The sequence below is a fragment of the Lontra canadensis genome, unplaced genomic scaffold (assembly GCF_010015895.1).
Source record: "Lontra canadensis isolate GAN:19392208 unplaced genomic scaffold, GSC_riverotter_1.0 scaffold143, whole genome shotgun sequence".
In the NCBI taxonomy this organism is placed as follows: domain Eukaryota; kingdom Metazoa; phylum Chordata; class Mammalia; order Carnivora; family Mustelidae; genus Lontra; species Lontra canadensis.
Genome location: NW_022631137.1, coordinates 3,036,294 through 3,048,975, shown reverse-complemented (window position 1 = coordinate 3,048,975; position 12,682 = coordinate 3,036,294). Strand labels below are relative to the sequence as shown.

Below are 12,682 nucleotides of genomic sequence, written 5' to 3'. Positions count from 1 at the left end.
CCAATGACTGATATCCTTATAAGAAAAGGAGATGGTATACAGAGACGCATAGGGGAGAAGGTTATCTGAAGACAGAGGCAGAGATACAAGTGATGCAGCGCCAGGCCAAGGAATGCCACAGACTGCGGGCAACCTCTAGAAGCCAGGAGGCAAGGAAGGATTCTGTCCTAGAACATTCAGAGGAAACAAGCCTGTCAACATCTTGATTTCAAACTTCTGGCCTTCAGACTGAGAGAGAGTTAGTTTCTGGTGTTTAAAGCCACCGAGTTTGCAGTCACTGGTCACGGCAGCCCTAGGAAACTATTACAGGTACCGTATGGCTTTCAGAAGTCCAGGGGCCAAGGGATGAGATAATGAGAGGAGACAGGGTCAGACAGAGGAAGGAAAGACAGCGAAATGGAGAGACAGATAGACAAGGATGCAGGACCCCCATCTTGGGGGCTGCCTGGGTCCAGGTGGCTCATAGCAGAGGCTGGCCTGAGGCCACCCTGGAGGAGGCATCCCCCCGCCCAGGGCACACGCACCTCAATGGAGTTCCTCCCGGGGTGCTCAGCGGCCAGCAGCTGGTCACCCTCGCTGTGCAGCTTGTTAATTCTCTCCTCTTTGGCCTCCAGGTTCCGGTTGATGAAATTCTGCAGCGGGGACAGGGGAGGGGGCTCAGCGCCCAGCTGGTGGCCCTGTGCTCCCCGCCAGCCCCGCCCCGACACCCCAGGCCCCCAGGCCCACCTCATACTGGCGCCGGCGGCTGGGGTAGTCGAGGTTGCGGTCACTCCAGTCATACTGCACGCGGCCCTTGGCCTGCTGGTCCAGCCAGTACAGCTCATTGGTGCAGCGCTGCATGTAATCCTGCAGCGTGCTCAGGTGCTGCTGGCGAGCCTGCGATGCCGCCTGCAGGGGGCCGGCGGGGAGGGCAAGGACAGGGCTGAAGCCTCCCTCAACCCTTCCCCTCGGGCTGGCTCTGGCCGGTGTGTGGACAAGCCCAGCTCCACACGTCCCTGCTGGACCGCCTTGGTCAAGTCACCTGACCCTCCGAAGCGCATTCACTCGCTCAGCAACCGTCTATGGCACAGGTACTAAGTGCCAGGCTCCGCTCCAGGCTCTGGGCACGGAGCAGTGAGCCAGACGGGCCAAACCGGCAGGGAACAGACTCTCCTGGGGAGACTCGCGTTTCCTCACGCGCACAACAGGGATGACAACAGCACTGATCTCACAGGGTACAAAGACTGTCAAACAAGGACACCTGGGTGGCTCAGTGGGCTGAGTGTCTGCCTTCGGTTCAGGTCATGATCCCGGGTGCTGGGATCAAGCCCCACAGAGCCCCATATCGGACTCCCTACACAGTGGGGAGCCTGCTTCTCCCTCTGCTTGTACTCTCTCTCTCTCTGTCAGATAAATAAATAAAATCCTTTAAAAAAGGTGCCTGGGTGGCTCAGTGGGTTAAGCCTCTGCCTTCGGCTCAGGTCATGATCCCAGGGTCCTGGGATCGAGTCCCGCATTGGGCTCTCTGCTCACCAGGGAGCCTGCTTCCCCCCCCCGCCTCTGCCTGCCTCTCTGCCTACTTGTGATCTCTCTGTGTCAAATAAATAAATAAAATCTTTTTTAAAAAATCCTTAAAAAAAAAAAAAAAAAGACTTTCAAACAGCTGGTGCTCAATAAATGTGGGCAGCCACAGCTTCCCCTTTTGTCTTTATCCTGATGCCCTTACAGAAGCTAGGAGCACAGAAGCATAGTGCTACCGCGTTAGTTACCCAGGAGAGGTGCTGGGAGCGGGGCAGGGAGGAGCAGGAGGGGCACGGATGTCCGCCTCTGCTCTGCAAACAGGAACAGGAGCTCATGAGTAGGGGGGTCCTCCTGCATGTGTCCCCTGCCGGGACTGTACTGTGGGCACATCTGCTGCGTCAGGGATCCTAGCAGACAAGGACTCGAAGGAAGGAAGTCTGTCATACAGATCAGGAAACTGAGGGTCTGAGAGGCTCTGGAGCTCGCTCAAGCTCTCCACAGCAGCAAGCGATGGAGGCGTCTGGCCCCGAGCCTGTGTGTCCTCTCACCTGAGTGGTGTGAACCGACTGCGGTAATGAAGCATTTAGGCATCACTGCGCACTTGTAAAAAGTACGCGTTCTCAGGGCGCCTGGGTGGCTCAGTGGGTTAAAGCCTCTGCCTTCGGCTCAGGTCATGATCTCAGGGTCCTGGGATCGAGCCCCGCATCGGGCTCTCTGCTCAGCGGGGAGCCTGCTTCCCCCTCTCTCTCTGCCTGCCTCTCTGCCTACCTGTGATCTCTGTCAAATAAATAAATAAAATCTTAAAAAAAAAAAAAAAAAGAACGCATTCCTTAAAGGCTTTGAAAAGGCAACTAGAATACGTTTGCTTATAAAGCGCATGGCATTGTACCTGGCACACACACGGTGCTTAGTAAAGAAGCAAGAAGCGGACCGCAGGACGGGCTGTATCCAGGGGACCTATGAGGGCTTTCCACAAGCAAAGAGCAAACTGGGACACCTCTTGGGTGGGGGCCCAGGGTACAATCTTCCCACTCAACCACTTTCATTCTCATTGAAACGTTCACCGCACACACTTCCGTGCCCCCACCCCTGGCTTCCCACCCCCTCCCGTCCCATTCCCCAGGGGGGCTTCTCACCAGCAGTTTCTGGTACTTGGCCTGGAGTTCGCTGTTCTGCTCCTGTGGACAGAGCCAGGGGCAGGGGTCAAGGCGGGGCTGCAGGTGTGAGCCCCTCTCCTCCGGGGGCCAGGCCCCCAACACAACCACACGTACCTTGCCCCCATCCTTGGCCAGGTGGGGCCCGATGGCCTTGACCTCATTGTGGAAGATATTGTGCTGTTCCACCTGGTGGTCCACCAGCGGCAGGTCCGTCCCAAAGCTCTGGCTGCTCAGTTTGTCCTGTGAGGGTGCGCGAGGAGGCGGCCCGCAAACAGTAGGTGAGGCCCTGGGACATGCAGCCCACCCACCCCAACGGCCAAGGAGGGAGCCCAGGGGCCCTGTGAGAGATGTGGGGAGTGCTGGTCACCTTTACCGCCGCACCTACATATGTTATCTCATTGTAACCTCAGAGCCCCCAACAGTTGTCCTTTCCATTTCACTGATGGAGAAATGGAAGCCCCTGGTCAGGGGAGTCGCTTGCCCAGGTCACATTACTAAGAGATGACTGCTGGCTCCAGCAGCTGGCCAGAAATCCGGCTGCTCCTCCTAACCTGACCGGGACCCCAACAACCAGGCTTGGAGAGCAATCCCAGGAGGGTCCCAGTCTCCACCACGTCTGCTGGGTGACACTGGGCTGGGTGCTACACCTCTCTGAGCCTCGCCGTCCTTACTGACGCAGCCACTGAGAAACGTCAGGGACATGACCCTCCGCGAGGCAGGACCGTGGTACCCATGAAATGGCGGGGTCCTCCCTGCACACGGCTGAAGCCGGGGCCGTACCAGCTTCTCATCCACCAGCGCCGCCCAGTTGACCTGCGGGTCGACCTCCTTCACCACCAGGTTGTAGATCTGCTTGTGTTTCCCACGGAGACGGGTCACGCGCTCCTTCAGCTGACGGATGCTGGGCGGGGAGAGTGGCCAACCTGCTTAGTGGGGTCGGTTGGCAGGCCCACTACCCACGCCCCTTCCCCCAGGAGGGGCCTCCCACCCCAAACACTGGCCTGGGGCTTTCTGCTCAGGGGCCTGGAAGGCCAGGGACCAGGGCCTTGGGTTCCAGACCATCACTACCATCCTCCCTCACCCTTCCTTCCCCTATCAATGTTTCCCCGGGACCTACTCTGTGTCCAGAACCATAAAAGGTTCTGGAAGAAAGAGGCAGGTCCACTGCTCTCCAGAGCCCATGGAGCAGGAACCACAGGGGTAGTGGGCCATGACAGGAATGACGCAAGGAGTCATGAGACACCCTGAGACCCTTGCCCCTGCCAGGGTGGGGAGCAAGAACCAGGCTGGTCTGGTTTTGGGGGCTGATTTATCCACATCTGAGCTGAAGGCAGAGCCATGAGCACAGGAAACTGGCTGGACATCAGGGAGTGGGAGCGCGCGCTCAAGGGCTTGGAGGTCAGACAGCATGACGGTCAGGGACCTATGGTCACACAGTGACCAGAACAGGGGACGTCAGGGCTAAGCCTCAGTTTCCCAGACTACAAAATGGGTCGTCATGAAGATAACAAAAAGCATTTGGCATGTGCCTACCATCTAGTTAGCCCTCAGTAAACCCTGAGTTGGGCTCCGGAATGCTGAGCGGTCCACAGCCCTCCTGCCCTGTCCCAGGATCCTGGAGCAGAGGGGACTTACTCCTCGGCAATCATGTCTCCCTGTGGATGCTTCATGTGCTTGGCGATGGCCGCGTCCGCCTCCAGCACATACAGCAGCTTCTCCGAGTCTGACACCTTCTGCAGGGTCGCGTCCCGGTGCTCAGGCTGTCGGCCCTCCTGCAGCCGGGCCAGGTCCTGTGAGAGTCAAGACAGAAAAGGGGGCGGCGGATGGGGACTCAGCACTGTGGGGGTGGGAGGAGAGGGCCAGCAAGGGGTTCCCGGTCCCACCTAGCCTCTCCTCTGCCTCTTGACAAGCAGCCCAAGCACTTAGTGTGGAGGCTCTGGGACACAGCTTCCAATGAAAAGGCCTGACCCTGCCCAGTCCAGTCAGATAAACAGATAAACCTCACAAAGGTGACTCCAAGTTCATAGAAGTTGGTGTTTACCAAGGAAACACACCAGAGGTGGAACAGCAGGGAACTGCTTTAGATCCCATAGTCAGTGAGCCCCTTTGGAGGCAGTGACACGAGCTAAGAACTAAGGATGAAAGAAAAGAGTGTTCTAGGCACTGTACAACAGCCTGTGCAAAGGCCCTGAGGCAGGAAGGCAGGCTGTGGGAGGAAATGTAAGAGGCGCAAGGCAACAAGACCCCATCCGTCCTTAAGGGCAATGCCTCAGGGCTCTGAGAGGACGAGATAATAGCCGGGAAGGCAGTCAGCCGTCGCGACGGGGCTGGGTAGGAGCTGACCGCGGAGGATCTGGGGCAGCATCTGCAGAAATGGTGTGAGTCAACAGAGCAGGCGGATTTTTGGGAGGTGTCGCTGATGAGTCCAGGGTCTCTGCTTGTTTAGGGAAGAACAAGGACCTGGCAGTCAGGACAGCAGGTGTCTAAACACAGCCTGTTAGCTCACTTGGTCAACATTCCTGCAGCCCAGGCACATGCCATGTGGGGCCCTGGAGACCCCAGGCCCACGGGGGAGGCGAGGATAGGCTGGTGACTGGGCTGAACACAGACCATAACACAGGGGGCCTTGAGGAGCCAGTGTCCTCCCCTGTAGGGTCTCAGCATCCCCCCCTCTGCCATGGGAATAAGGAAGAGGCGTCCAAGTGACCCCAAGTGTAGGGTTCCACTTTGCCCAAATCTGTGGAGACAGGAAGTAGATGCGTGGTTGCCAGCGGCTTGGGGGGGGGGGGGGGGACTAGGAACAGTAAATGGGCACAAGGATTCTTACTAGGGGATGAAAATGTTCACAAACCCGTTAATGGAAACGGCTGTGCCACTCGGTGAAGTTACTAAAAATCACTGCATTATACACTTGAAGTGGGAGCTTCTCCTGATACGTAAAACACACCTCAATAAACCTGTTACAAAAGCCAAAAGAAGTGAACGAAGGGGTGTGCTTCCTGGCCCAGAGGAAAGAGCAGACGTCCCCTGAGAAGAAAAGGAAGAAGAAAAAGCCTCCCAACCCCAGGAAGGCTGAGGGGCAAGTGGGGCCCCGCGCGTCAGGGGCTCGGAGGTGACGCCCAGCGGGGACTGGACCATCTCTCCAGCCTCGTGCGGAAAGAAACATCGTGGTTCTTGGCTCGAGTGGGACAGTCTCCCCTCCATCCCTTCCAGCTGACCGGCAGCTCTCCTGGGCACTTACAGTGTCAAAGATTAATTCTGCAAACGGGGAAGTAAATTAATCATTACCTCATTCATGCCAGAGCTGTGTGGGAATGCAAGCCCCCTTGAAACGTGCTAGCTGAGAGGAGAGAGAGAGAACATCGAGCTGAGAGATGCTGTGTTCAAGGGGTCACAGTCAGGCAAAACAGATCGATGGACAGAGGGGTCAGCGTCGTGGTTACCTCTGGGGGATACGGATTGGCAAGGTCACGAGCAGCTTTCCGGGAAGTGTTCTCTATCCTGACCTGAGCATGGTTACCTGGGTCCCTGTGGACGCAGAGGCCCTTAAAACGTGGACGCTGTCTATAGACCTTATGGAATGTACACCTCCAGTAAAAGGTTTTTACGAGTTAAAAAAATCATAGGGACTGATGGAGCTTATAAATCACAGGCATGCTGAGGGGGCAGATGAGTAATAAAGCAAATCCAGCAGCGGGGACTGGCAGAGTCTGGGGGGGAGGGATGTGGATGATTTCTGCAGTTCTTGCAACTTTTCTGCATGTTTAAAAATTTGAAGAGAGGAGCGCCTGGGTGGCTCAGTGGGTTAAGCCTCTGCCTTCGGCTCAGGTCATGATCTCAGGGTCCTGGGATCGAGCCCCACTTCGGGCTCCCTGCTCAGCGGGGAGCCTGCTTCCTCCTCTCTCTGCCTGCCTCTCTGCCTACTTGTGATCTCTCTCTCTGTGAATAAATAAATTTAAAAATCTTTAAAAGAAATTTTTGAATAGACAAACGGCCATATATGGTACAATTCGGTTTATATGAAGCCGAGTATGAATGTGCACAAGCAAATTCATAGGCACCGAAAGAAGCAGATGAGGGTTTCTGGGGGCTGCAGGGAAGGGGGATGGGGAGGGGCTGCTGTTGGGTACGGGTTCCCTTTGGGGGAAGGGAAATGTCTTGGAACTAGGAGGAGGTGGTGGGTGCCCAGCCCTGCGAATGGCCTAGAGGCCACTGACTTGCACCCTTTAAGTGGTTCATCCTACGTTCGGTGAATCTCACTTCAATTTAAGAAAACAGGAACATTGAGAAGAACTTTGGGGTAATAAAATGAATAGTGACAACTTCTGAGAAGTGAAACGATAGAAGGAAAAAAAAAGAAAGCAGAAGATTAGTCCATATGGTCGTCCAAGCACGGCTTCTATTTTCAGGTTTGCTCATCTGAAGTTTAAAAACAGTTCAAAATTATCCCCCAAGTACAGCCTTCTTACTGTGAGTCATTACTCTAAGCAAATAAAAATGAGAGCTCGAGACCCTATTCGCGCTCCCTCTCTCTCTCTCTCACACACACACACGCACACGCACACGCACACAGGAAAAGGTCAAACAGATACACCAAAAGGTTAATAAAGGTTAACAGCGGCTGCATCTCTCTGGTGCTGGAATTATACAGGATTTCAATTTGCTTTTTATATTTTGTTTATCAGTCCTGACAGATTTGTAACAAACCCATATTACTTCTATTAGGACGAAAATGGACACACCCAAAAAGCTGTTTTCATTTAGGAAAGAAAATAGCAGGCGCCACGGGAGGAGGGGAGGAGGGGAGTGGAAATGCAGCAGCGTTGCTGGGACAAGGCTGCGGCCTGCGGGGTGAGCTGCGGGGTGAGCTGCGGCCGGCGAGGCTCTGAGGCAGGTAGAAGCTGGCAGAAGGGCAGAAAAGGAGCCAGGGGAGGCCCCTGGCAGGGAGCAGAGAGCGCGCCCCTCACCTTCCCTGCCCCTTCCCACATTGCCATTCCTCGCTCCTGGCTCTGCCACCCCCAGCCTATTCCATCCATGTGGCTGCCTGTGGACCGGTCCTGGACCAGCCGACCCGAGCATGGTGGCGGGGGGAGGGGGGTGGCGGCAGCCACAGCTGGGCCAGGCCTTGAGCTCGCTCATGACCTGTTCACCTTCTGTCCCCCATTCCTCTGGACCTGCCTCTTGGTCACCTCCTGGGTAGGAAGGCGGATGAAATACAGACCATCCACATTCCAGATAAACAATGGATAACTCTATAGTAGAAGTATATCCCAAACACTACATGGGATATACGTCTATGAGAAAAAGATCACCTGTGTTCCGAAAGTCAAATTTAAAGTACATCCTGCATTTTTATTTGCTAAATCTGGCAACCCCACCTCTGGGATGCCTCTGGGGCTAGCTCTGTCACAGATGAGTCACCTCGTTGTCTCTGAACCTCAGTGTCCCCAGCTACAAAATGGGTATAAGCTCAACCGCACTGGGCTGGCGGAGGGTTCAAAGGGATGGTCGTCCTGGCAGCTCCCAGGCATCCCGCCTGCTACAGATTGCTCAGGAGAGCCCGTGGCTCCGAGTGGCTGTTACCCACGTCACAGAAGAGGACAGAGAGACACAGAGAGGGAACACAATCTGCCTTGCTACTTTCTCCCTCTTCTCTGTGAAAGGAGGATCGCATGCTTCTGAGGAAGGGCAGGGGACGTAAAAGAAGAATGAAGGCATTGATGATCATACCGAGCCCCGTGATGCACCCCGAGATACACCCCTGTGATACCCCTGAGCCCCGTGATACATAACCTCACTGAATGTTCCCAGCAGCAGAGGGGATGGGGATGATCGCTTTTACCCTGTCGGAGGCAATCACACACACAGAGAGAGGTACGGCGACTTGCCTCAGGTCACACAGTAAGGGACAAAGCTGGGATGCTAGCAGGACGTGGTTCCTGAGACCATAGCTCCCCTCCAGACAAGGTCCACAAGCTGCAGGAACTTAGTCCCCAGAGTGGGGGGCTGATACAGCAATAATGAGGTTTCTCCATCTCAGCACTACCGACCTTGGTGGCTGGATCACTCGGGGGAGGGGGGGCATCCTATGCCCTCAATGGTGTTTACGAGCATCCCTGGCCTCCACCTACTAGATGCCCGTCCACCCCACTACCCCAGCTGTGACAGCTAAAAATAACTCCAAATGCGGCCACAGGTTCCCGGGGTGGGGCAGAATGCACCCCCCTCCCCAGTAAGAACCATTGGGTCAGGCAAGACCCTGGTCCCAAACGGGGCTGACAGCATGGCGGGGGTGGGGGAGTGCCACTCACGCTCTGCATCTTGGCCTCCGTGTCCACGATGTTCTTCTCCACCTGGTCGGCATTCTTCTGTAGCTGCTCGATCAGCTCTGACAGCTCCTTGTTAGAGATGCTGGGGATGGAAGACAGGAGGTGGCCTGGGGCCAGCAGGGGGGGCCGTGTCCCCACCAGCCTCAGCGGGAGCCTGGCTGCCCACCCCGTCTCCTGCCCCCCCAATTCCAGGCCGACATCACCAAAGCCACAGAAACAAGGCAGCTTGGGGCGAGTTTCTATTTTTACATGGCAAAACACCTTTCCTATGTTTTTTTATCCCCCCATATTTTTTATTGAAATATAATTCACATGCTATGAAATTCACCCCCTTAAAGCCTGTAATTCATTCAGTGGGTGTTAATAGATGCACAAGGTTATACTGGTGGGTATCGGACCCTGCCTCTGTTGTTGCTTCCTTTCAACACCAGAGAGGGAATGGAACTTGGCCAGCGTCACCCAGCCAGCCAGTAATGGTCAAGATTAGCACCTAAGGGGCGCCTGGGGGGCTCAGTCAATTGACTGCCTTCGGCTCAGGTCATGATCCTGTGGTCCCGGAATCGACCCCCACATCAGGCTCCTTGCTCAGCAGGACGTCTGCTTCTCCCTCTGCCACTCATAGGGAGCTCCCCTTCTGTGCTCTCTCTCTCTTTCAGGTAAATATATAAAATCTTTTTTTTTTTTTTTAAGATTTTATTTATTTTGACAGACACGGATCACAAGTAGGCAGAGAGGCAGGCAGAGAGAGAGGAAGGGAAGTAGGCTCCCTGCTGAGCAGAGAGCCCAATACGGGGCTCGATTCCAGGACCCTGAGACCACGACCTGAGCCGAAGACAGAGGCTTAACCCACTGAGCCACCCAGGTGCCCCTATAAAATCTTTAATAAAAAAAAAAATTAGCACCTAATTCCCCAATCTCCACTGAAAACCTTTCTGCACTGGCTCCACAGTAGAGCCCAAGCAGCCAAGCACCCAAACCAAATATTTAACCCACAACTGCTCAAGCATCATCAGGAACCCCCCGTGTGGATTCGGATTCATTCTACTTGCACTCATTAAGCACCCACTATAGGCCAGGCCCAGCACTGTGCACAGAGAAAGCCTCACCCTCTGACAGGTCACTCCCTAGATGGGAGGAAATCAGCATTTACAGAAATGGTCACACGACTGAGATAGGCATGAGGGGGCTCGGGATGCCCAGAGGAGCCTCCTGGTTGGCCGACTGGTCACTGAACGTTTCCTGGAGGAGGTGGGGGGCAGCTAGGTTCTGAAGAATGGGGAAGAGTTTGGGGCTCACGGGCAGAAGGCTTCAATGAGAAGAGGCTACAAAAAAGGTGGGTCCTGGGCATGTCCATTGTGGGGGGCAGGGCAGGGCTCTGGACCCTCAGGCAGAGGGCGGCCACCACCTTTTCACAGTGGAATTCTTCAGATGGAGACTTGGGACCCATGTCCTGGGGCACAAAACATTCAGATTCCCAGGAACTAACCCAGGCCCTCTGGATCTGGATCTCCAGAGCTGGGCCCGGGAAGCTGTATTATTACTGCTCTGGTTATTACGGGTTCTCCAGGGGACCCTGATCCCCTGTGGAGTTTGAGGTCCAACACTCTAGTACTGCTGGTAAGCCGGCAGAATCGGGCACAGCCAACAGAACCTATGAGTCTGTCCACCGTGTCTCAAACCCTGACTGAGAGCCCGCTCTGTGCCAGGCCTGGGTGCACAGGAGCCAGGGCCCAGGGGTGGGAGGGAGGGAGAAACAAGACCCAGGTGGCACCCTCTGCCAAGTCGATCAGGGAGGCAACCTTTCCCAAAGTGGGTCCCAGGAACCCCAATCCTGTAAGTCACTCCCAGAATGCAGGCTTTGTGAGTCAAGGCAGCTAGGAAAACCTGGACCCTTGACAAGTCCATGAGCCTGGAAAGGCTCTAAGCAGTCCGGCAGTACCGAAAGCTGGTATTCAGTGGAGAGGAAGAGAGGGCTCAGAAGGGACTCTGTGTGGGGGATTGGAGCAAGGAAGGGTAAAGGCTGGGCTGCCAGGGCATGGACTGAGCCCACAGCCCTCACCCCCCTGGCTGGTCAGACCACATGGGGAACATGAGTCCTTCCAAGCCCCTCCCCTCCACCAAACCACTGACCCTCAGCCTGGCCTGCGGCACTCAGATGTGGCGAATCTTAAACCAAATATTTAACCCACAACTGCTCAAGCATCATCAGGAACCCCCCGTGTGGATTCGGTGGGGGTCGCTGGCTCCGTGCGGCCCCACCTCAGGACATGGGACCAGCTCCCAAACCAGCCCCTTCACTGGCTGCGAAATGTGAGCAAAGTGCCTTCTGGACCCCAACCTGGGCTGGCCCATTATTCCAGCCAAATCCTAGCACCAGAAAGGGGACAAAGGAGGGGGAGTGGAATAAGCAGGCTCAGGAACATGGTGCTCCTGGCAGAGGACGAAGGAGGGCTCCGTGGGAGCTTCTGGCCAGACAGGCATGGGCTCCAAGTCCAGGGGGGTCATGTGCTGCTTGGACCATCTCAGGCAAGCACCTTACCCTCGAGATACCTCCGTTTCTCCGTTTGTCTACAGGGGATGCCCACCAAGGGATCGTGATAATTTGATACTTTCCACGCATGCTTCGCCAGACATCAGACATGTTCACAGGCACTTCCCCAACAACATCCTCACCCTAAGCCCCAGGGGAGGGCTGTGTGCCCCTTTACAGAGACTTTATAGGAAACCAAGTCTCAGAGATGTCAAGGTGCTTGTCCAGCATCATACACCCTGAACTCTGCTCAGGCAGTCTTGTTCCAGAGGCCATTTTATCAATTACGGGGCTCACAGCTACTCACAGGAGTGCTGGGAAAATCACAAGCACACATATGGCAACCACCGCCATCACCAGAATAGTATGAGCTTGTATTTACTTTCCACATGCCAGGCTCTCCACTCACTTCTTAATCTTCATTACAATCCTGTGAGGTAGGTGTTGGCCCAGGGGGTCATGATATTATTGTTCCCCACTTTACAGATGTGCAAATGGAGGACCAGAGAGTTTCAGTAACTTTCCTAAAGTTACACAGTAATTAAGTGTTCGAGCCAGAATTCCAACCCAGGCAGGCCCCCAAGTCCATGCTGTTAACAACCTCCTATGACAATCCTGCAGGGCTCCCAGGACATCCGAGGCATGGACTGCCAAGTACCCTAGACCACAATGGGATACCACTTCTCACCCACCAGGATGGTGATGATCAGAAAGACATATCACAACGATTTGGTGACAAGGATATGGAGAAATAAGAATCCTCACTCACTAGAGGGTGGGAACTGTAAAACGGTGCAGCTGCTTTGGAAAGCAGTCTGGAAGTTTCTCAAAAAGTTAAACATAAATGGGGCACCTGGGTGGCTCAGTGGGTTAAAGCCTCTGCCTTTAGCTCAGGTCATGATCCCAGAGTCCTGGGATCAAGCCCCGCATCGGGCTCTCTGCTCAGCAGATTGCTGCTTCCTCCTCTCTCTCTCTCTGCCTGCCTCTCTGCCTACTTATGATCTCTGTCAAATAAATAAATAAAATCTTTTTTAAAAGATTTTATTTATTTATTTGAGAGAGAGAGGAATCGCAAGTAGGCAGAGAGGCAGGCAGAAAGGGGGAAGCAGCCTCCCCGCTGAGCCGAGAGCCCAATGCGGAGCTCTATCCCAGGACCCTGAGATCAT

At 54.9% G+C, this 12,682-nt stretch overlaps 1 protein-coding gene across 1 annotated transcript in view; it reads right to left on the bottom strand.

The window, feature by feature from the left end:
* PPL (periplakin) overlaps positions 1-12,682 on the bottom strand; it is a 44,861-nt gene that overhangs the window by 13,835 nt on the left and 18,344 nt on the right. Inside the window, exons 2-8 of the mRNA XM_032843773.1 lie at positions 8,969-9,068; positions 4,293-4,447; positions 3,438-3,558; positions 2,772-2,897; positions 2,637-2,678; positions 727-888; positions 525-632 (exon numbers count right to left, since the gene is read on the bottom strand). Coding sequence (XP_032699664.1) covers positions 525-632; positions 727-888; positions 2,637-2,678; positions 2,772-2,897; positions 3,438-3,558; positions 4,293-4,447; positions 8,969-9,068 — 814 coding nt within the window. The remainder of the gene's footprint in view (positions 1-524; positions 633-726; positions 889-2,636; positions 2,679-2,771; positions 2,898-3,437; positions 3,559-4,292; positions 4,448-8,968; positions 9,069-12,682) is intronic.